This window comes from Dreissena polymorpha, chromosome 9, assembly GCF_020536995.1.
Source record: "Dreissena polymorpha isolate Duluth1 chromosome 9, UMN_Dpol_1.0, whole genome shotgun sequence".
NCBI classification, from domain to species: domain Eukaryota; kingdom Metazoa; phylum Mollusca; class Bivalvia; order Myida; family Dreissenidae; genus Dreissena; species Dreissena polymorpha.
Genome location: NC_068363.1, coordinates 37873727 through 37899245, shown reverse-complemented (window position 1 = coordinate 37899245; position 25519 = coordinate 37873727). Strand labels below are relative to the sequence as shown.

Below are 25519 nucleotides of genomic sequence, written 5' to 3'. Positions count from 1 at the left end.
CGTGGTCAATGGGCCAGTTTAGATAAGGATGCTTTCCTCCGACAGACGTGTATGACCAAAACCAGACTTTACCTAGAAAGACATCGCGAGTAAAGTTTAAACGAGTTCGTGTATCAAAACCGATTGCAAACTGGATGAAGCAAGCATCTGTAGCTTCGAGACGACTTTGGAAGAAGCGTCTAGTGAACTCAGTAGCAATAAAGCCTTTACAATCAGGAAGGCCTTCCGCTGTTTCCAAATGCGAATGTATATGTTCCGATACATTTCCAATCTCACGTTGGTGTTCATTGTTGAAAGAACCGTTTAATTTGATTCTTAATGGACTCATATGATTGAACGATTTATCTTTAACTGATTTGAGCTCCGACGTGAAAATATAGGAGGTTTTGGGGATTCCGATAATGACGTCACGTTTGCGCATGCTCAAATTTTGGCCGTCAAAACTGCGGCCATTCTGCTATCGTTTGCATGTGATGAACCGCATCGTGATAAGGTTACGATCATATTCGCGACCCTTTTGAAGAACAAAAAATGCTCAGAACTTGAAATTCTTTCAGGTTAAATTGAATCCAATGAACGAACACAAATAAGGACGAAAACAAACAACAAATTGATTGAATTTATGTAATCAACATATAGAAACTGAATTGAACCTATTTGTCTGTAAAAACTTACCTTGTTACAGATTAAATAAATCCTCTATATAAATGTAAATGCTTTTATTTAATTGTTCACACCAGTTTTGACACTCTTTGTTTCAGCATTTTTAACCCAGTGTTTAATTGCCCCTTTGTTTATCACAAACCGATTATCTCGATATGATCGGATACTGTCCAGACAATTACTAAGAAAACAGTGTAATAAACCCAGGGACCTATACTTGTATGACTCTGTATGGGGTCTCTGCATAAACCACATGTGTCTGGTCATTAAACACAATTTATGATACCTCCATGTCATCTCTTAGCATATTAAGTCAAAAACTTTACAGTTGCTTTAATAAAATATTTGAACATATTTAAAAAATAGACATTTGTCCGAAATGGATTAACAGCTAGGAACTATTAACTATATATATTAGCCAGTTTAAACATAACAATAAAGTGTTTAATAACTATACATTTCAAATATTTTACAAATTTATTGCTACACAATTCACGTATTTAACGGGTACCTGCAAATGTAAACTCTGCTGTAAAGATCGTGCGTTACTGCAGCAGTGTTCGAAACATCATCATGAAAACAAGCAATCGCGTTTGGTCATCATATACGGATATAAAATACTTGCGGAAAATAAATTAAATGTGTAGATTTATGGTATCACAAAATGCTAGATTTGTATCGCTCATTATCACTAGAGAAAGGTTTTCAATATACATGTACATACAAAGACAGTTCAATTTGCAAAATATGCAGGTGTTTTTTCAATTGGAATGCTTAAATTATGAATATTTTCATTCAATGTAAACGAAACGAAAATTAATTCAATGTAAAAGAAAATTAAAACTGCATTTCAAAATTGAAATTTATTGAGCTATTTAAGGGCTTTGTTTTATGACTGATTCAATACACCCCTTACACTTAATTTCAATCTCTGATGAAAAATAACACTATCGCATCAACACCACTTATAATAATATTCAAATTATTATATGTTTTATAACTTTTGAAATATCATTTATTAAAGTCTTACTTAAAAAAGAAAACGGGTATTTATAGTTTTGTTTTGTGAAATTGTAAGTATTAAGTCTTCCGACGACCTTTACTCTGATACAATATAATAGGCCGCGATTGAGAAGTTGACGGCCAATCTATTTTTAGTAACGGAAAACCCCTCTTGTGACGTCACACAAAAACCTCCTATACTCTAGTAGATGGCCTTTTCTGGTTGTACTATCAACTGGAAAATTTATTGGCGTTGTATTGGGCATGGCGGAGCTTTGGAATCGATCACTGAGATTGTGTCCTGGAGTTTTAGCGGTCGTCTGTTCTATGTCACGATCGTCGCAAACAATGGCTGACATCCAGAGTTGAAGTAGCAGCAATGTTGGTAACCACTTCATTTTACCTGGCACAGCTACAAACGCAAAAAAAAACGTTTACAGAAACACAAACCTGCAAGCAGGGTTTAACAAAATAGAAGGAACATAGCAGGAGCATGTTCTGCAAAACAAAAAGTAGGAAAAATTATGTATACTTGTCAACTAAACGAACATTAAAACGATAAAAAATCTTCGAAGCTATTTCATGACCAAACGATACAAGATTATTGGAACAAATTCCTTTTTTAGCCGCAAAGCGCGCTTTACTTCTGCGTTGTTAATAGATGTCATTGTTCTAAAAGCATTAATGTTTCACAAATTTTACCTGATTTCTTCTTGGAATTACCGATACACATCCAATGTGTTGCCGCAAAATTTATTTTGCTGAATTCATTCAACCTGATATTGAAATGCTGCATAATACAACAGTGCGGTCCAATTAAGGAAATTAAGTTCAGGATATCACGGGGCTTTGACTTTGGTGTGAATTCATTTGGTGGGAACAACGACTTACTGTTAGGGTCCGGTTACGGAAATTAAGTTTAGATCATCGTGAGACGTTTAAATTGGCGTGTATTTACTTCCGCCGATTGGTGAGAACAATTACTGATTCAACAGGGTCGCTTCAGAAAGCTGAAGCGGCGCAATAGTAATTACTTTCAGCAAATCATTGATTTGAAGTGTTTGTAAGTGTTTTGAATAATATATTATGTCAATGACCACTGTTGACTTCAGTGTGTGTTATATGTATGTGTTCTCATGGTCTTCAAGCCTAATGTATTCTGAAATAAAACCATTTAATAAAACCATTATGCGGAAGTCTTAATGAGCATAAATATCTTTCATACGCCACAAATACAACAGAAAAACACCCAGAGGAAATGTTAAGGCGCAACAAACTCGTACACGTGGCCAAACCTGAACTCTTATATTCAGTAGTACTTTGCAAATGGTTAACTAATTACCAAGTCCTTTACTTGAAACATTTAACATACGTGCTGCGACTTGAAGACTACTACGTTTTGCAAAACTCATTCTCCAAACTAAGATGTCAGTACACTTTAAAAACTGTTGTTACCCAGAACGCTTTCTCGAATGGTGGTAATTCAATCACTACAATGTATGAACCCCACATCAAGTATAAAACGTCAAGGTTTTAAATTCATGTATTTAATATGGAACTGAAATGTGCAGTGTAATGGTATTCTAATAAATTGTGCAGAATATAACAAATGAGGAAAATAGTTTAACAGAATACACAGAAGATCATGTTTAATAAGGACGTTTCATTTAAATATGTCCATAATTTGTTACGAAATTGCACTCAATAATTAAATCAAAATTACTAAAAGGTTTTAGAAGCCTAATTCGGTTATTAATACAATATTATTAGTTATTGTGTTACGATAATATCAGTAACAAAATGGTGGGAAACTCGGTATGTCTTTATTTTAGTCAAAGACCTATATACGTCTTTGTTGTAGTAGACATTAAATTAGCTATCAATCAACACGATGGTTATACATACTTCACAAACCCAATTGTGATACATCGACTATCTCCGGAATCCTCCGTAAGATAGGCAATAAATCGTCTGCTTATTCAGAGTGTTCACATACTATTCTGTTGTGTGTGAGAAGTCTCCGAATACGATGATTTCCAAATTTGGAAAGAGGTATATTAAGAATGTTTTGGGGCTTTATACCATAATTTTATTGGTCAAATATTAGGTTATTTTCATGTTCCATATTAGCTTTCCAAATTTGAAGAGTTATATTTAGAATGTGTTGGGGCTTTATACCATAATTTCATTGGTCAAATATGAGGTTATTATCATGTTCCATATTAGCGGGTCATGTTGTTTAAGAGTATCAAAATTTTAATGAGGAAGGCATTGTTTAGTAATTTGATATTATCGTTCTATTAATATTTTTTATCTTTTCTTAAAAATTAATGTATTGACATTTTTTGTGAGTGTAATTTTATTTTTCATTGCAGTTAATTGCTATTTGTACAAGATGAAATCAATGTTATTCGATCGAAATAGTATAACATGTTATTATGACACACATGTATTTAGATAATGCATGATTATACTGTCGTTTGTTAACCAAACCAATTATATTGTTACTCACTGATAACCGTCAGTATTTGTCATTGTCGCCATACGTAAGTGTATACGTCATTGCGATCGTCGTCATAGTAATCATCATTTAAATCTTAGCCATAACCGTCATTGTCGACGTAGTGTTGATTGTTGGCGACGGCGTTGTCTTCGTATATGTTGAAAGGAGATCAAACAAAAGTTGAAAATGTTGTCGCGTTAAAACCATCAGACTTAAGAAAGGTTTAAGACGCTAAACTCTTGTTAATAAATGGAAAATATTTTCATATTATTAGTAACAGTGACCTTCACATTGACCAGAGTGGCTTACAAAAAAATGCCATGCTAAGTCCAAGTCACGCACCAAATTGCTGCATTAAACCTCAAAGCAAAGGCAAGTCGAAATATTTTTTCAATTTAAAGTAACATAAGACCCTGACCCGACTGGCCCTTAACCCTTTACCACTTAGAAACATATTTAACCTTTTACCACTTAGAAACATATTTAACCCTTTACCACTTAGATACGTATTTTGACGCATTTGTAGTCCCATAGAAAGTTAAATTTAATTAAAGAACTTGCTTACTCAATTTAAGTTTGAAGGCATCATTTCCAACCCTTAGATACTGATGGGCAGCAAACAGCATAAAATCTGAACAGACTGTGAGTTACTCGCAGGCTGTTCTGGTTTAATGCTGTTTGCAAATAGGCATTTTTAATTTGCTTCTTAGTGGGAAAGGGTTAGTTAATGCAATTCATGGCTTGGTCTAGATGAACGCCACCCGGACGAAAAAATACCAGCATAATCTCTCCATCCAAACTTAAGCTATTGAAAGGAATTCATTTTCCTATTATTAGTAACAGTTAGTAACAGTAATTTAAGCCCGACTAGTCATAATGTATGGTCATTTACCATACATAATAACCACCAAGACATCCATACATATTAATTGAATATATGTGGTAGTTTAGAGATAGGTAGTTGTTACAGGCGAACATTATCCTAATTTTCATTATGGACACAAACCTTAACTGATTGTATAAAATACAATTAGGAGAATAATCCACAACAAAAGCTGGTGACAGGTCACAATTGTACGTCTTGGTAAAAGAATGTTCATAAAGACCCTGAACACATATGTTAAGCTTTATTTCAATATCTGTAGAAGATACAGAGATACGGAGATGTTGCACTCAAATGTTAACTTTTATTTTATAAGTAAAAGAAAGGAGCAAAAATGGAACCATATAAATTACTGTTAAATTTCAACAAAAACTTTACATTTAGAATTAAGTGTTATTTGTGACTAGCAAGTTTTTGAAAAAAAAGTATAATTTTTATAAAAGTGGCTAACTAGTAGACCAATGTATTTTTGCATAATTCTGGCTAAATCAAAACAAAAGTAGAACTAAAGTCTCTCTGAGTGTCGCTTCACAGCGAAATGTTAAAACATCTAAGTCTTTCAGCGTGACTATTTGGTGAATGACCTTTGATGTCTGCCCGGGTCATGACCTCTGGTAAACATTGGGCTTCCCACAAACCTGAAAGTTAAACATACTGCTTGATATTGACATACAAACAACATGTATTTAGGAAATAATTGTCCATGAATCAATGTTTAAAAATCAATATACACATATTTGGAGTTTTGTTGTGTAGGAAATAAACCATTTTCACTTAATGCTCTTTCAGTAAACTTTAAGATCATATAACTTTACAATAAAACCTCCCTTTTTGTACAACTTTCTAAGCAACAATTTCAATGGAACTTAATGTGAGCTTTATGGCCAAGAGGTTATGTGTGCTCTAAATGGCTTTAATTGTGTTATTTTTAAAGTTAGGGTACCTTAAAGATTACTAAGAATTTAGTAAACATTGTTTATTTCCTACACATCAAAACTCCAAATTGGTGTTCATTGATAGATAAACATTTACTCATGGAAAATTAACACTTTTTATCACAAATGTGCTTATGCAGTGCTGAAAAGCATGTGATTTTTTTAAAGTGAAAGTACACTTAATCATCCTTGATTACATGTCATTAATGCACTTCAAGTAAAATGTTTTATATTTTATCTTGTAAAAGAGCTGTTCAAGTACATCATTTTATTTGTCACAATCTTGAGAGCCTTTCAGAAAAAGGAGTCACATGAAGTGACTGACTATACTTAGTGGGGATTGTGTGCAACAATCCTGTGATGACTTACTCATCCATTGCACACGTGATGTTTATCTCATAATATTATGCACACACAAATCTAGAGAACTTCTTTCAAATCAGCACTCAATAAGGAAGTTAAGACAATCACAATCTGCTAAGGTTATACAGCTTGGCAGATAATTACTCAAACCCATTTTTTTTAATTATGTATACTTATCCCTTTCCAACTTAGATACGTATTTATGACTCATTTTTAGTCCCTTTGAAAGTTAATTCTGATTAAATACTTTATTAGTAAATTCAAGTTCAAAAGGCTTCATTTCCAACCCTGAGATACTGATGAGCAGCAAACAGCATAAAACCTGAACAGACTGTTCTGGTTTTATTCTGGTTGCATAAGCCGTTTTCACTTTGCTTTTTATGGGGGAAAGGGATAATCAACCCTATCACTATTTTACTGATTCTGGATATTTTATTCTGACCTCAAATGAGGAAAACCATCTAGTATGCCATTCTCCAGCTTACAATGGGAAACTATTTGAAAACAATTCATTTACTGGGCCTGATCATTGCTTACACCACATTTACTCATCTGATGGGTAAATGTGGTGTAAGCAAGTATTTGTTTACTAATGTTATGAAAGTATGGTTCATAAAACGATGATATTGTTTTTACAGACAAGACCATTCACTCAGAAATGGAATCTGATCAGGCTCTTTCTCTGTGTTTGACTGACCTATTTTCTTCCTTGAAACGGTTTCCCGCCCAATTTTGACCTCTCCACCCGCCTCTACCTCGGGGGTCAAAGCGGCCACCCAAGCCCCCATGAACGTCTCTTCGGTCGTCTGACATCTGTCGATCATGACTGAAAACAAAACAATCAAACTAGTAAGGGCACAAGATCGCCAAGTTTTAAAAGTTTAAATTGTTGCTCAAACAAATTACTCTCATTCTTTTCTCTACTATTTTGTTTGAAATATAATTTCACAAACTATTTTAGTTGCCTCAATTTTATGCAACAGACTGTTACAATTTATTATATTTTGTGTATAAAATCCTTCAGGATTATTTCAGTCAAGCCTCATTAAAATAAGCCTGCAAAATTAAGATCAATAGTGCCTCTTTGTGAAGGAGATGTCATTTTAAAACAAGATGTGCTTGTGAAACACTATGTCCCCCCCATATATTTGACCTTTGACCTTGAAGGATGACCTTGACCTTTCACCCCTCAGAATGTGCAGCTCCATGAGATACACATGCATGCCAAATATCAAAATGCTATCTTCAATATTGCAAAAGCTATGGCCAATATTAAAGTTTGACGCAAACAAACCAACAAACAGACAGGATAAAAAACAATATGTCCCCAGTATAGACTGGGGGACATAAAACTGTGTGTAATCATAACAGATGACAAACAAAGGCTGATCAGAAAGACTCAGGAAAACTACTTCACATCATTCTGCATGTTAGACAAAAGGGCAGAAAGGAGATAAAAAGTATAACAAACACACCTTTCTCCAAAGCGAGGATTTTCAAAAGGTGGTTTTGGTCTGTACATGTCTCCTTCCCTACCACCTCTTGTACTTACTGAAAAAGTAAGTCAATTATACTGCCAGAATTAAAAACTTGACCCGAATTCACCAACTTATTGTTAGATTAAAGTGTAAAACTTGAAACCATGAAATCATACTTTTAATTTTTAATAGATACATACTAGTAATGGTGCTTACGTGATAAGCACACAGTTCTATATGAAGAATGATAAAATGAAGATTTTAAATGCCAACCGTCTCTCCTGAATGTGGCGGGTGGGGTAAAGAAATGTCCCCTGCCACGGTCAAAGCTTCCACGACCCCTGTCAAAACCACCTCGTCCTCGAACAAACTCCTGCAAATGAGATTCACAAAGACTTCAAGCAATTTTCTTCAATTATCTTGCAACCATGTTAAATAGAACAATGTGTTCTGGAAACTGATCGACCATAAAGTCTTACAGCCTGTTTGCTTTTTATGTTACATGAAAAAGATTTTAACATAAGGTCAAAATAGCAGAGTAACAAGTAATGAAATTACAGTAAAAAATGCAACGTTTCAGTTGCATTAATACATTTATTCAAATTTAAACAGCTCTATTTAAGTTTACAGTATGTTAACTTAATATGTAAATAACATGAGCTGAAGGGGGCATCTTGTTCATTCAACATATTTAACTTATTGAAGTATATAAAGCCATATACAGTTAAATCCATTATGCTAAATTAACTTAAAACTCGAAATTCACCATCTATTCATAGTTTAATTGGCCTTTAAATTTTTGAGCCACTGTCTCATGTAAGTTTGAATGAACTTATAAAGTGTCAAGATTCGGACCCTGGGTAAGTGATTTGAAATATAAATCTCTCTTCAAACTACAGTTAAATCAGTTACATGTATATTTATCAGTTTGAAATTTACCGGTAGTGGTTTTCGGAAAAATAATTCGTGGACACGTTAATGTGTTGATTGCTGATTTCAGCAAAATTAAAAAAACTTGTGTTCATCTTTTCAACGGTGATGGTCATGCCTGTCTGAGAATGGAGCTCAATACATACTAAAAAAAGTCTAAATTACTGGCAAAATGTAGGACTGGGCAAGATAAAATAATTATTAACAAAAGATGTGTTTATCAGAAACACAATGCCCCCTATTGCGCCGCTTTGAAATAAAATTTCAATATATCATTTGGCAGGTTTAGATATTATCTCTCTTTTAAAGCTTATTACTTCCCTTGGATTGTATTTTTTTACTTTTGACCTTGAAGGATGACCTTGACCTTTCACCATTCAAATGTGCAGCTCCATGAGATACATATGCATGCCAAATATCTAGTTGCTATCTTCAATATTGCAAAAGTTATGGCCAATGTTAAAGTTTTCGGACAGACAGTTCAAATGCTATATGCCACCCTACCGGGGCATAAAAACTGGGGAGACTTTCTCCAGCATGTGATGGAGCAACATTATCATAGCACATACACTGTCATGAGGCTGCCTGTCTACCACCACGAGATCGGGTCTCGTCTGTTCACTCTTCTGCTCCAGCTTCATAAAGTCGTCCACGTGCATCGACGGAGGTCGGCTCGTGTTTGGAGGACGGTTGCGGAAATTGTCGTGTCTGTTAGCCTGCGCTGCCAACCCCCTGGCAATGCCTCGACCTCGCATTGGTGCCACTGGTTAAAAGGTAACAGATAAATAATGTTTTTTGTACAATAAGTTGCAGGTAAATTGTATAGAAAAATATTGTGTCCATGTTTCAGACACGCACACAGAATTTTCAGTACATTTAAACAGGTCAACAAACTTCAGCAGTTTTTTTAAAGACATGCACAACCTAACCCAATAATATCTTTCGGTACATCAGCAACAATAATTATAGTTATTTGTATACCAAGTACTCCTACTGCAATACTCACTATATGGGCGTCGTATGCCTCGACCTCTCCACATAACAAACTCTTGAGACTTCCTGCGATCTCTGAATTATACAAGCATACACACTCTTCATGGACTTCTCAGATGGAACTTGGCATACTATTTTTGTGTTAAATGTATAATAAAATGAGAAACATTAAATTCCTGGATCTTAATAAGAGCATTTATCAAAGATATATAAGCCCATAAATCCTGGAAAAGTGTTGATTTTTCCACTTTAAAATGATTACTTTTACAAAATACTCTCAGGTCTAACAATAAAAACACAATTTTGACGTAAATGTAATAACATGAATGTAATAACATTAAGCAAATGAAAAATGGACATGCAAATTTGGAATACACTGGAAAATGTTTGAGAAATGGAATGAGTTTGTGTCAATTATAACTTTCAAATGTCTGCAAGTGTGAATGATGTACATGAAAAGTGTAGGGGAATGCCAACAGACAAGTTTGAGTCTATGGACAGACAGAAAAAGTGTATAAGCAAAGACAGACCTACATGATATTTCCAGTACATCCCCATGTACTTCATATCAGGGCGTATACCAATTATCAGAACTTCAATATGCCACATGTAATAATTCTGTATTCAATACAAAAACTCAGAAGAATGGTTGCATACTTGAGTTTCTTGGGCTTGGTGAGCTCTTCTTCTGAGGCCAGGCCAATGTCTTTCTTGAGTTCTTCCTCCAGACTGAAATCTTTGCAGTACTTCAAGCACATGGCATCCAGATCACAGGGTACCTGGAAACAAACAGCACACTATTGTTTAAGATATACAGAGTTTAAGTATACAAAATATAACAATAAAAAATATTGAAGAAGGAATAAACTTCACATACCTCATAATGAGATATAGATATACATACATATGATTCAAGTTGATAACTCTTTTAGTTTTTAATACATGATACAGACAAAATGTAGATACACAAATTAACAAAGGGTAATAACTCTACAAATATGGGAGCAGGAGTAATGGTTATTGTTTACTGCAATTCCCCAAATAAGATCTACCTACCTATTAAGTCATGTCATGATGTCATGTCTTTTATTTCTATGAGGTACTTGAAATTAATTTAGAACTTAACAAGGGACCTGTTGTTATAGAACTCCTACGTTCAAAAAGGGGAATGACTGACTGACAGTCTGCCTTGGAAAGTTTAGTATACCCGCTTTTCTACATATCAGGTTGGGTATTATGATCCTAGGTAAATTTTTCTCTAGATTAAAAGCAGAAACAAATTTCAAGCCCCTGCAATCTTTGACAAATTGTCTGCAAAATCAATAGAAGTCTTACTTCAAAGAAACCATCATTTCTATTTGCAAAAGGGGGTATGGGATAACTAAGTGCAAATATACTGAATACGTACTTCATAATAGTATTAAGGGTGGAGTATAAAACTATTGTACTTGCTTCACATTCTTATTTTACAGTCAATAGTTTCACATGGATCCCTCAGACTGTAATGAAACACTTACTATGTCCCTTTCTGTTGCCACGTCATCAGCCTCAAATGTGGTTTGCCAGAACGTTGCAGTGAGACGATCATCCTTCGAGTCTGTAATCGTGCACACTGATCTCATGTTGAACAGCATGTGCAATGGCTGGGGTTCTGGCAGGAAGGGTTGTTCTGTTTCTGTAAAAAACACGAGATTTGTTTGTCAGAAACACAATGCCCCCAACTGCGCTCGTTTGATTTAAATATTTTTGTTTTTGATTATTTCCCTTTTAAAAATATTACTTCCCTTGTAAAAATGATCTGTACCTGCCAAATGATAAATGGAAAGTATCTCCCTTTTAAGCTTGTTACTTCCATTGGATTTGTTTTTTTTTACCTTTGACCTTGAAGGATGATCTTGACCTTTCACCACTCAAAATGTGCAGCTCAATGAGATACACATGCATGCCAAATATCAAGTTGCTATCTTCAATATTGCAAAAGTTATGGCCAATGTTAAAGTTTTCGGACGGACGGACAGACTGACAGACAATTCAACTGCTATATGCCACCGTACCAGGGGCATAAAAACATTGTTCTGTAGATTTTTCGAAACAGACTTTGTTGAATATTATTTCATTTGATGAATAGCAGATTTATTTTGTTTAAGATTTAAATTTCATTAACATCAAAAATCACTGTTTACAATTATTTTATATAAACACATTTTCACAGAAATATGCTTTATATCTATTGTTAACTGTAAAAATATAATTATTATCAATTTAGTCAAGCCAGAAAGCTCAGTTGGTAGATGCTGATTTGATCCCAGGCCAGGGCAGTGTGAACTGCATGACCTAACCAGACCACAAATCTTAACATGATTTTGTAGCAGAAAGTGTTGCTCCTGACCAGAGTGTGTACGGAGGTCAGGTGCCACCCCTCCTGCATTAGGCATAAGGCATCCTTTACATGACTTTGTGGCAGAAAGTGTTGCTCCTGACCAGATTGTGCATGCAGGTCAGGTGCACCCTTCCTGCATAAGGCATCCTTTACATGACTTTGTAGCAGAAAGTGTTGCTCCTGACCAGATTGTGTATGCAGGTCAGGTGCTACCCTTCCTGCATAAGGCATCCTTTACATGACTTTGTAGCAGAAAGTGTTGCTCCTGACAAGATTGTGTATGCAGGTCAGGTGCACCCTTCCTGCATTAGGCATCCTTTACATGACTTTGTGGCAGAAAGTGTTGCTCCTGACAAGATTGTGTATGCAGGTCAGGTGCTTCCCTGACTGCATAAGGCATCAATTTTCTAATGACGTTGCTTGTATGATACCTGGTTTCTGTTTGACGGGCGAAGTCTTCTGTAGCACAGACAGCAGACTGTTGACACTCTCAAGCAGGGTGTCAAGTGTCTCCTCCTCCTTAACACCCTCCTGAACAAGACAGAAACATTATGCGCCCCATTGGTGCAAAAAGATACCATGTGACATTGAAATTAATAGGCACATGGTACTGTTTTGAACTAATGGGGCAAATGATCAATAATACCAGGTTAGTCTTCATATTGATCGGCATATATCACAAGCATTAAGAACCTCTTTTAATTTATTTTCTATTTTTTTATTAGTTTGCGAAATTGTCCAGCATCTCGACTGACATGACAGACAAAGAATATTGGGATACAATTACGTTCGACATGACCTGATTTTGATCCTTTGAAATAAAGGTATCTTTAATATAGGAGATTCTTGTTCACAGAAGATATTTGTTTTGCATAGGAAAAACACAGGAACAGAAGATTTTTCCAGTGCAGTGTGGATTCCATTTCAGAGTGGGTCCAGTTTAGCACATTAACTGTATTTAAAAAATTCCTTGAAACATGTGACAATACCTCCAAATGCTTTTGTAAGTCCACCAACGGGTGAGAATTAATGTCATGTGTCCAGGCAACCGCGTCTCTGAGCTCCTGATTGGTCAGCACGATGCTACGTGTCTCGGGCATGTCGATGCACACGAGCAGACGCAGGAACTCTAGGGTGGTGGAGAACGTGGACAGGCAGTCCGAGCTGTCCTTGCTGAACTTGCACTTGATACGATTGAGGAGCCGGTACACAGCCAGCTTGTGCTTCTGCTTCTCAAAGGTTCTGGGGATCGATAGAAATCAGCATGGTTAATGGTAACACTTTTACATCAGAGTTGTTGAGATGTTATAAATAGGCTGTTGTATAAAATCTGATCCATCTTTCTATAATGTAATATTATGTGTTATCAATATTTCCCTCAGTATAGTAGACTCTCTGTAAACCGGACAGTCTGGGGACCGGCCTGATCGTCCGGTTTTCAGAGAGTTCCGGTTTACCGAGAGTCTTGCCGAAATATACATTGTATGCATTGCGTACAAAATCATATAAGAATAAAACAAACCATATACATTTACATGTACCATGTGATAACTTTACTCATGTAATGTTTATGTTTAAAGCATTCTTCAAAAATGTGTTTTTATTCAATTAAAAGCAAAAAACATTCCATACCGACTTGTTTTGATTAATCCCTAAGTGAGCGTGGTGTTTTATACATGTACGTACGTGACATTTGTCATATAGTGAGTCGTGTTTGAGTTCGCTATAAATAGCTCTGAATTAATTAAACCTCAAAGACAATCATGACGAATAACAACACAAATACGATTGTTGTGGACACACGATTTATTATTCAAGACATAACACATTTCACAAAACATACACACACACACACAAAAGAACAGCGTCACAATTATTTTCCATTTAAGCGTTAAAAACATGGCTATAAGATCTTTAAAACTACCCGAGAAGATCACAAGAAAGTGATCGTCGCAACGGCATGCATTAATTTTGCAATTAAATTGTTAAACATAAGCTTCATAAAACGATCGAGTCACTTTTTGGTGTTAACACACGTCTATTATAGACATTCACAGTTTGTTTTACATTATTTAATCGGACTTCTTTAGCGCGGTAACGACTTGACACTTTTATGGTATGTTTAATCCGATTATCGATAATTGCGCGAGCAAAATGTGTGACACCGCACGACGCGCTGTGCTGACCAGGTATTGTAATTTTCACGCCTCGGGCATCTTGAGAATTTGGACCGTCCGGTGTACTCAATGTAGTTTACGTTGAAAATGACCAAATTCACGGAGATATCCGTTCTGTTTCCGGTTTTGAGAGAGTTCGGTTTATTCAACATTTTTTAACAAAGAAATAGGAGAAAATACGGGACTGGCCCGAACGTTCGGAATCGGGAGAGTTCCGGTATTCAGAGAGTCCGGTATTGGCAGAGTCTACTGTACCATGTTACGGTACTGTATGACGTTGACGTCACTTTCTGTGTTAAGGTTTATATATATTAATACTACAGATGAATTATGCTAAGCATTCAACAAATTAAAAGAAAACAAGAGTAACATGGTTGTACAGTATATTTTATTCATTATTGAGATTAATTAGGGAAGAAGCATACAGAAGAGATTTGTACAAACATTTTTAAGTCAGAATTGTTTATATCTGGGATACATACATACATATATTGAATGATATAATATTATTTCTCATATATGTAAGGAAAAATACACATACTACATATTCTGTAGTTCAATCTGATTGAAAATTCATAGAGGTGATTTCCCGTAAATGACAGGTAAACATTTCCCCACTTGATCTCATCACAAAGAGGCACACATTTCCCCCTGTATCACATTTACCAAGGTATAAGTTGCTTTGTTTGATGAATCTGAACGTTACATTCAATGCATATTGGGTTTTAGTGAGGGTTTACCGTTTAATACCAGCAAGATCTGCAGACGTTATTGCTTAAACAACAGCTTATGAGTACTCAAGCAAATCAAGAATAATATGTTATACAGATAAGTATATTTGAAAGGTTTAGAAAACCTAAACCACAAATCTGCATAAGAAAGCTCTTTCTAGGCAGTGCTGAAATAAAGTCATAGTTATTATGAAGGTTTTTAATGAGTCTTGCCTTGGGAAAAGGGGGTTGAATGCAAGTGCATGAAGTGTTGTCCAATATTTGTCTGTGAAGTATGTGCAGGCCAATCAGGGACAAAGATTTCCACCTAAACTGGAATTTTGCTTAAGAGAGACCCCCCCCCCCCCAAAAAAAAAAAATACCACAAAACAAACAAGAGATGTGTTTGTAGAAACACAATGTCCCCTACTGCGCCGCTTTGAAACCATGTATTTGATCTTTGACCTTGAAGGATGACCTTGACCTTTCACCACTCAAAATGTGCAACTCCATGAGATACAAATGCATGCCAAATATCAAGTTGCTATCTTCAATATTGTGAAAGTTATGACCAAGGTTAAAGTTTTGGGACAGACACACACATACAATGACAGACAGACAGACAGGCCAAAAACAATATACCCCCGATCATTCGATCCGGGGGCACAAAAAAAAAATACATTTAAAGCAGAAAGTGTATTCCCTGATTAGCCTGTGCTAGTTAGTTAGCCTAGATTTCCGGGAGCTAGGCTAATATTGGTTTAAACAAATGAGCGATTATCTGACTCACGTTTTCAGCAAGTAGAAGCTGTAGTCGTGTTCTGTGAGCATCACAAAAGCCCGTATACACGGCAACACCGAGTCATACTTGTGGTTTGGGTGATAGATGTGTTCAAACAGGGACTCAATGATCAGGGTAAGCTGGTCAATGGTCGGCAAGGCGTTGCACACCTGAAACAGCAGCCTCTGAACTTGATGCTACATTATCATACAATGGTTGGCAGAAGGCGTTGCACACCTGAAACAGCAGCCTCTGTACTAGATGCTACATTATCATAACCCTTCCCTGCTAAGATAAGCATATTGACACGTTCGTTGTTGCCTATAAAATTCAAATAAAATTAAGGACCTTTCCTACTAGATTCAAGTTTTAAAGGCTTCATTTCCAATCCTAAGATACCAGAGAGAAGCAAACGGCATAAAACTTGAACAAACTGCAAGTTACTTGCGGGGTGTTTTGGTTCTATGTTGGTTGCATTTTGCCACTTTTATTCTGAGCGGGAAAGAGTTAACTAAAGCTTTGTAACATACATGTACATTATTAATACCCCAGCATTGCTTTGTCAGTTATGTTCAATTACAAATATCTCAGAAATGTGTGAATCTGACTGGTTGTGAAAAGTTTCTCGTAATTACTTTATGGTGCTGGCATGTTAAAAATTTTAATTTAATTGTTTGAGAATTGTAATAATATCATGCACACTATTGTATGGACAATAACACAACATAAACATACTTTATCATTTTTTTCTTGCACAGACAAGAGCAATTTCACCAGGTTTATACTACACTATTCTTCATAGTGGCTGTTCTTCCCTGACCTGTTTTTGCACTGACATAAAAGTTTTCCTTTCCTGTTCTTGCACTGACAGAGTGGTTTCCCCTGTCTGTTCTTGCACTACAGAGTTGTTTACCCTACCTGTTCTTGCACTGCCAGAGTGGTTTCCCCTACCTGCAAATGAACTGACATAATGGTTTACCATTCCTGTTCTTGAACTGACAGAGTGGTTTCCCCTATTTGTTCTTGCACTACAGAGTGGTTTCCCCTATCTGTTCTTGCACTGACAGAGTGGTTCCCATAGCTGCTCTTTCATTCACAGAGTGGTTTCGCTTACCTGTTCTTGCACTGACAGAGTGGTTTCCCCTGATGTCAAGGTCACCTCCATGTCACAGAGACTCTGCAGTATGGACTGAAATCAAAGATAATTTATTGCATAGACTGATCTGATAAACATTCATTCTAAGGTCATAGAAACAAATGGACAGATATTATAACATTGTTGATTGAACCTGTTTAATTAATGTTCATGTATATGTTCATAGATAATTTCCATTTTTCTTAAAGAGATCATTGGACAGGTGACACAATTACCCAAACATAATGTTAACTACTTGAATCAGGAATGTTCAATAGTGTACAATTTGCAGCGGAACTGGTCGATAATAAACCACTATGGCTTTATCAAGGTAACATAAAACTGGGATGATCCATTGTGTCACACCGGTCTTACTGACCTGTGTGAATGCGCGCTAAGCATTGTGGGAAACGGACTTTTTTCCATCATGGCGTTGGTAAACATAATAAACACGGAAGTGAAAAATGGTAATTAATTATTATCAAAAACAGGCCCCATCAAACCGGGCCAGCTGAAATATATACATGGATGCAGTTTGTGCTTCAAAAGGAGCCACTTTTCATGTCAGTCTATTGTTTGTAAGAATCACCTAACACGTAACTTAGACTAACTAAACACGTTGCAAGACTGTATCTTCGAAATAGTAAATAAATCAAAATCATTAATAAATATTTATAATTTAATACCTGCTGAAATTTGAGGACGTAAACGATTTAAAATAAACGCTGTGAACATTACAAGGAATCTTACATGTAGGCCTCATGTGTGAAAGGATTAATCAGGGATAAAATAAATGGAGTTCAAAGGATCTAACATTTTGAGGAGGAAGTCATGGTATCTTGGACATTTGGCACTTTCATATATTTATTTAGTAGATACTGAAAATGCTGAATGTGCTAATTGCAACATCAAAGACGAGCAGGTGAGATTTTTACAGCTTTATTTTTCTTGACATAAAGTCGTATGTTTTCCATTTAATTTATATGGCGCTCTAGTCTTATTTATAAGACGCGCAAAGAATTTAGAGATACTTTTTATATGGGCTAAATTCTTTGCTCCAAATATTACCCATATAAAAAGTAGCTTAATATTTAAGAGCGTCAAAAATTTGGACTAATTGTGCTCAATTTTAACTCGGCTGTTTTCGGGGAAAACCCTAGGTATTGTCATAGCTCGTCGTCAGATGTCCGCGTCGTGCTAAAACCCTTACATCGGCTCTAAAATCAAAGTGCTTCCACCTATAACATTGAAACCTCACATGAATATGCACCGTGATGATTTCTACACACCACACCCATTTTGGGGTCACTCGGTCAAAGGTCAAGGTCACTAACCTCTAAAAAATTCTTTTAAATTTCATTTATTCAAAACTGCACCGCAGCCTAGCTTGGCACCCATAATGTGGTGCTCTTGTTTATATATAATTTTAAAAAAGGTATTAATAACCAGAATAGTTTATGCATGTATAAATAAAAAGATACAGCCATGAACAATGTGTTTTAATTTTTAATAAATATGCTTTGATTGCGTATATGCAAAACAATGAAGTCCATATATTGTTAACTGATTTTTAAAATGTTGAATGTCACACATTACGTACCAGTCCGTTTATATACCGAAACTTTATGTACCACTATCTGACACTTTATGTACCATATTTATAATATAAAGAGATAACTAATTTAATATGAATGTGTGTTATTGATGAAATGTATTTTGTGTGATAGTATTTATGAATTTAGACTTATATATTGGCGATAGATTTTATATTTTGTCAGATTGTCTAAGTGTCACTGAGTGTCTTAGTTTAATTTATTAGCCCAAGTACATGTAGTACTTAATAAATGATTTATTAGTCTTACCTGAAATTGAAGTAAATTATAAAAATTCATTTGTCTCTTATCTTATCCTGACTAAGGATTATAAAGTCTAAAATGTTTGTATTATATTGTATAATTGAAATATGATACTTTGAAGAGAAGAGAGAATGACCTCAATGTTCAAACTGTAAAAAAATCAAAATTATTTCCTTCTTTAGACTTAAATCATGTTTAGAGAATGACCATAATTCATCAGGACTGCTATGAATGAATGGACAATAACACCTATATTTTATGTAGGTGGTACATAAAGTTTCAAAGTACCGGTAGTACATTAAAGGTCTGGTACATGTACATAAGGTGTTACACCCTAAAATGTTCATGGTATCAGTGTTTCAATAATGTAGTGTTTCTTATGATGTATTGCTTAGGTTGTTTTGTTTCAAATTTCAAATTTGCATTTATTTTAAAGCATTTTCAGTCACTTTGTGAATTCCATGTTTTTTGTAATAAGGTGAATTATGTTGTACATGGTGTCAAATATTAATTCATGGTCGCTATGGTGTAGAGAATGATGTCCGCTGGGCGTGGGTTCGATCAATACTCTGGGAGTTCTCCTTATCATCTCCATGGACAACACGTTCTGGTGTACCAAGTAGTAGTAGTAGTAGTAGTAGTAGTAGTAGTAGTAGTGGTGGTGGTGGTGGTGGTGGTAGTAGTAGTAGTAGTAGTAGTAGTAGTAGTAGTAGAAGTAGTAGTAGTAGTAGTAGTAGTAGTAGTAGTAGACTAGTAGTAGTAGAAGTAAGATCAGTAGTAGTAGTCGTAGTTGTTGTTCTTGTTGTAGTAGTAGATAATTAATTAATTAGTAGTAGTAGTAGTAAGAGTTGTAATGGTTGTGTTTGTATTTGTATTGAATTCTGATAATACAACACAATGATGCTGCTGCTAACAATGATGATGATGAATATGATAATGCTGCTGCTGATTGTGATGATGATTATATGATGGGACTTTGGTATTATAAAATTTGTGAGGTTCCAACACAAAACCTGTTGGATAATAAAACTTCTCATTTTATGACAAAAGAGCTAGATTGTAGAGTAAAAAATAAGTATAAAATTCGCTAATAGGAAAGCTACCATTAAAGGACCATGATTTGTGGGCTTCATCAAAAGCAATACATGAAACAGTTATATCTCTTTCAAATGCACTCAATATTGCTGTTCCAATTGATATGCTCAGAAATGCTTCTGGATGGGCATACACCAATGAGTACTTTCCTTCAGTTATTTCCTCTAAAGACACATTAACAACACTGTCGCCCTTAGCAGGAATTCCGGACGCCCCCCTAAGATGTTCCCTCACCAGACATTTCCCCCATTTTAGTTTTAGTGCTTACATTACCCCCCTCCTCACAATAAATTTATAATGGTTTGGTTGAAGTAAAATCTTGATTTATTATCAAAATGATTTTTTTGCTTATGTAATCTTATGTAATTAACTTTTTATATGAAGCAGCTTGTTTGTTGTTTTCTTTGGATTAATCATTCATTATTTTTGTTAAACTGTTTAAGGAGTGCATGTAAATCATTAGTAAGACGTGCATGTTGGTGTACTAGAGGAATACTAGAGGAATACATGAGATATTCTCAAAATCTTACACATGTTGTTTTTAATATAATTAAATAGGATCAATTGATAAATTAATTCAGTTTGAGTCAACTTGGGCTGGGTTGTAGAACTATTGTTATTTGTTGTTTTTAATCCAATTAAATAGGGTACTATGTAACTGTCAAAGAAAATATGCATTCATATGCATATAAGCCAAGTTTTGGATGTCACTGATATTTTCAATTTTACTAGTACCTAATTAAGACTAATTAAAACAGAATTGGACTTTCCTTGTAAAGTATTTATTATTAATAATAAAATGAGCTAATGTAATCAAAACATATTGATATTTTAATAATTTAACTCAATGATATTAATAATATTTAAATTTGCCCCAAAAAACTAGGGCAGGTAGATAGGAAGGATTTTTTTTGTGGAAAACCAACAGTGTTGTCAGTGTAAAATATTTGTAAACCTTCTTCAATTTCAGTTTCACATTTTATGACCTGCAACACATTCTATGCTACTTTATTTTACTATGGTAAGTCATTAAAGTGTTATTTATTTTTCAACTATATAATGTGCTAATCTCATATAATGAATTACTACCCCATTTAAAGATGACACCTAATCTAAATTCATTAATACACTAGTTATAATTGTTTTATTGTAACATACTATTCCACTAAAAAATGACCATCATAGAACATCAATGCTGTGCTTTTACTAAAATTTTCATTGATCTCAATTATTTAAAGAAAAAAATCTATCAAGCACTTATAAAAAAATATATAATTAGGGTGTCAAAATTTAACAAACTGAACAAGTCAATTTGAACTTCTCTTGCAATGCAAATGGAGCCACTTGAAATACCAAATTGTTCCCATACTAGTCGGCAATATAGTTATGACATTGTGTCTATTCATAACATGCATCAGATACACCTTCTGAAACTTTTTAAGCGGTTTTGAAAACGCTATTTCATTGCAAACTTTCGTCAATAAAGGATACATGTTGTTATACAACCGAAAGTGAAAGTACAGTTTAAACAAATAAATAAAGAGCGAAATTGTTGAAAACTTACGAAAATTTTAATTGATACTAACATAAGACCGTAAGACTAAACAAAACTATACTTAACTTTTAAATCATAACATGAAAGTTTACTTATAAAGCAAATTCTTCATTCATCCGCGGACTTCTTTGTGTCGTAGTCATAAATGCCTCCAAATGGAGGTGCGTGATGCGTCTAAGTATAGAGGTGACAATAACGTAGTGACGTCACCATTTATGTATAGAATGGGGATGATCAACATAACATACCCCTACACCCACTTGTTAAGGTTACACAACACTATGGCCTTGTTAAGGTTACACACCACTATATGTGTGTCAAGGCTACCATGTGGACTTATCAAGGTAACAAACCACTATATACATATACAGGTTACACACCACTATGGACTTATCAAGGTTACACAATAATGTTAGGTCATCAAGGTTACACACCACTATGGACTCCTGGTCCTGCACATGATCGGGTCTCTCTGACACCAGATTTAGTATCTCCAGCATCTTGTGAAGCACTGTCTGGTACTTCTCCTCCCCTCCAGGCCTGAACACAGCAAATACAGCGCTTGAAGATCATGTACATATAGAGCATCTGTCCATCAAAAATAATTAAATGAGCCATGCTCTGTGAAAAGGGGGTTTAATGCATGTGTGTAAAGCAGGCAGCACAGGCTAATCAGGGACAACACTTTTTGCTTTTATGATAATTTTTTTAAAAAGAAAGTCTCTTCTTAGCAAAAAAATCCAGTTAAGGCGGAAAGTGTCGTCCCTGATTAGCCTGTGCACAGGCTAATCTGGGACTATACTTTACGACATGCATTAAACCCCCATACCACAGAGCACGGCCCAAATGCTTACTAAAATGCCATCAGTTCCAAGACACTCCAGTTCACTCACCACTATTTTCATGGTAAGAAACAAGATTTTCATGACCAGAAGCTTTTTGTTTCAAAGCACTCAGTAATACCCCCATCACACCGGACTGGCGTCCTTACAGCGACCCAGGTTGCAGTGAGGATGCCATAGACGCCGGAGGGACGCAGTAAGGACCCAAGAGAACGCAGTGAGGTTGCCGAAAATTGCTCAGGACGCGAACCCACGGCAACCACTTTGAACATGTTCAAAGTGGTCGCCGAAGTCCGGCGTTTTTACGGCGTTCTGTTAAGACGCTGTAGAGACACAATAGTCCTAGTAGGGACGTGGTAGGGTCGCCGCTCAAACGCACAGAAAATGAAAATTGACTCAAGGGGACCTCAGTGCGACTTTAGTACATCCTTTGTACGTCTATTGCGTCCTCAGACGACTATGGCGTCCTTACTGCGACTTCATTGCGGTGTCTATTGCGACCCTACTACGACAATTGCGTTCCTTCTGCGACCGCAGTGCATCTTTAGGTCAACCATATCAACGCCTATAAAAAGCATTTTTTTCCTTTATTTTCTTCATTATGTTTCTGGCGCCCTTCTGAGAAAATGAATAATTTACTTATTGCACAACACATTCTAAATCTTCAGCAGCAATAGATACTTGACCAACAGCAGGTGGTATTAGGCGTAGTGAGAAGGAGAAGGCAGGCCAGGCGGAGGCGATGCTGGGTTAGACCTTGGTTAGGAGATATTCGGATGGATCAGTTTGGACACTTCAATCGTCTAATGCCTGAGTTAAGACAAGAGGACCCAGCTTCATTCCAAAATTTCTTAAGGGTTCCACCAGAAATGTTTGATGAGGCTTCAACACCGCATTTCCAAGCACGATACAAACTACAGAAAAGCTATCGATCCGGGAACAAAATTGGCAGCAACCCTACGCCATCTGGCGACTGGCGATCTGTATGCCAGCATGAAGTTTGACTTTCCTTAGATAGTATATAACAACACAAATTCCTGCAATCAGTACAAACAGTATTTTCGACTTAACAATGAACCTTTTGTTTCTAATGGTATTAACTTTTTCTGATTAAGCATTTCCATGAAAGAATTGCTGAAACATCCACTGAGTGATGTATCTTCATTTGGGGGAGAGGCAGCACAAATATTCTGGGGCGGATTCTTTGGGGTGCTCTGGAGTTGCTTAAGTGTAGTTAGCGCTGGCTCGTTCTGTGGTTTGTCTTGAACCATAGTGGCACTCACGGTGGTCGACCAATTCTCTTGAAAACGCTGCCAATGGGGTTGCTGGCTGCTTTGGGTCTGTTGGCCTGGCTGCCACTGTTGATGCGGTGGTTGCGGGATCCCCCACGGCTGTTGTTGCTGCGGCTGCGGTGTCTGTGAGCGAACCTGGTCGTTTAGTTCCAGATACTTATACAGGAGGCTAGTTTGCTCCAGTTGGAACTGGCGCCACAACGATGGGCCAAGGACAACCATCACAGACTTTACCCAATCACCGAAGGTATCTCGCTCGCTAGGTGCAGAAGGTGGCTTGACCATTTCCAGCAACTTCCCCTGCAGCTTAATTGACTGGCGACCTCTCTCGTCCAACGCGTTTTACAAACGTTCTTCTTCTTGTGAGATTCTTGAACATTTGGGTCTGCCATCAAGGATTGTAGGCTCGTCGGCATTTGTTATAGAGGTAGACGGTCCCTGGATTTCGTCCGGATTCGCAAGTTCCGAGTCATCTTCACCCTGGGTCGACACTTGGTATGCGAGCTTTTCCTTCAACTGCAAATAAATGAAATTGTATAATCTATAAGATATACGTATGCAACTTTATGGTGGAAAATAATCATTGGCATTGATATGAAGATAAAAATTAGTGTTTACTTATCCAATTTATGAATTCGAAATCACTTGTCTTATATAGCATGTAGAGTTTTATCCTTTTTGACATACAAACATTGAAACAATAGTATATATACATGTATATGCAGTAAATGTTATGTCTGGTACTATTATAAAAATTCAAATGCAAGTTGGAAAAAACAAAAGTGGTACTTAAGCTCACAAAGTTCGTGGATGTACCTCATGGATATGGGACTTTAAGAATTTAAAGTTCTCAAGTACCCGCAAATCGCGTTCCTTCCGCTCTTCAGAGCCAGAGCCCGACTTCAATTTTGCCAACTTGCCAAACCTAGTTCGAATGGACCGATACCACACATGGAGAATGCTGACGTCCTTTTCAAGGAGCACAGCTTGCTTGTTCCAAAGAGCGCCCTTCTTGGCCTTGTCTTTGTACATAGAGTTTTTTGTTGAACAAAATGGGATGATCCTTCAGCCACTCAACCATTACCTCTTCTTCTTCTGATGATAAATCACTTCTGGTCACTAGCTTACTTTTTTTCAATTTAACAGGGCTGTCAGCTGGGTGCATGCTGCTAGCAACAGACTGAGTGTTGGTGTCTGAGCCCCTATCCGGAGATGGTGAAGGACTAGCTACTTTTTGGGGTTTACGCCGTCCATGCATCTTATTTCTTGGCATTATTGATATTTTTCTCTGCACACATCGACGATTGGAAAGAAAATGATGAAATTTCTCAACAAAAAAACGGCCTTTTATACTACCAGTATGGTCGCCGCGCAATCGACATACGGTTGCTGCGGGGACGCCATTGTTGCAATAAGATCGCAGTAAGAACGCCAAGGATGCCGCTCAGACGCTGTATGGTCGGCTTTGGTCGCCGTAAGGACGCAGTACAAACGCGGTAAGGTCGCGAGGGACGTTTTAAGGACGCGGTGAGGACGCGTAGAACGCCATAAACCAGCATGCTGGTGTGACGGATAGTCGAAAAACAGCATTTTTACTGAAAAAGTCATTCGCTTACTAAGACAATCAGAAATTTCCAGAACCACAGTCTTAGGTCGCCGTAAAAGGAAGCCAGTCCGGTGTGACGGGGCTATATTTCCTTTTTTGGACACTTGGTATGAAAAAAATGACTATTATTGATTAATCTTTAGGTGTCAAAAGCTATCTCACACTTAAAAACTATAGGATCACATATAATCAAATGGTTATGATTATTCAATATGTTGTTTTCTATATTTCGGTAAGTTATATGCTCATTAGAAATGTTCTCTGAAATTTGTGAACGATCCATATATCTTGACATTTTGAAGAATTTGTGGATCAAGTGTATTCTTGGCCATATGAATTT

The 25519-nt window shown here is 36.2% G+C and overlaps 1 protein-coding gene and 1 long non-coding RNA gene across 4 annotated transcripts in view; both read right to left on the bottom strand.

Moving 5' to 3' along the window:
• Positions 1-1085: 1085 nt before the first annotated feature.
• Positions 1086-2766, bottom strand: LOC127845210 (uncharacterized). Its single transcript, XR_008033110.1, has 2 exons — positions 2368-2766; positions 1086-2077 (listed from the first exon to the last, which is right to left on the bottom strand). It is a non-coding gene; the product is annotated as an uncharacterized LOC127845210 (long non-coding RNA).
• A 2512-nt stretch (positions 2767-5278) lies between these two features.
• The window catches only part of LOC127845197 (protein virilizer homolog), an 85686-nt gene continuing 65445 nt past the window's right edge, over positions 5279-25519 (bottom strand). For all 3 annotated transcript variants that reach the window (XM_052375947.1, XM_052375948.1, XM_052375949.1), the window contains 13 exons: positions 21874-21979; positions 16913-16987; positions 15808-15968; positions 13120-13372; positions 12562-12661; positions 11268-11425; positions 10408-10529; positions 9764-9825; positions 9327-9520; positions 8101-8200; positions 7825-7900; positions 7047-7175; positions 5279-5689 (listed from right to left, as the gene is read on the bottom strand). In XM_052375947.1, coding sequence (XP_052231907.1) covers positions 5620-5689; positions 7047-7175; positions 7825-7900; positions 8101-8200; positions 9327-9520; positions 9764-9825; positions 10408-10529; positions 11268-11425; positions 12562-12661; positions 13120-13372; positions 15808-15968; positions 16913-16987; positions 21874-21979 — 1606 coding nt within the window. In that variant the 3' untranslated portion in view covers positions 5279-5619. The remainder of the gene's footprint in view (positions 5690-7046; positions 7176-7824; positions 7901-8100; positions 8201-9326; positions 9521-9763; positions 9826-10407; positions 10530-11267; positions 11426-12561; positions 12662-13119; positions 13373-15807; positions 15969-16912; positions 16988-21873; positions 21980-25519) is intronic.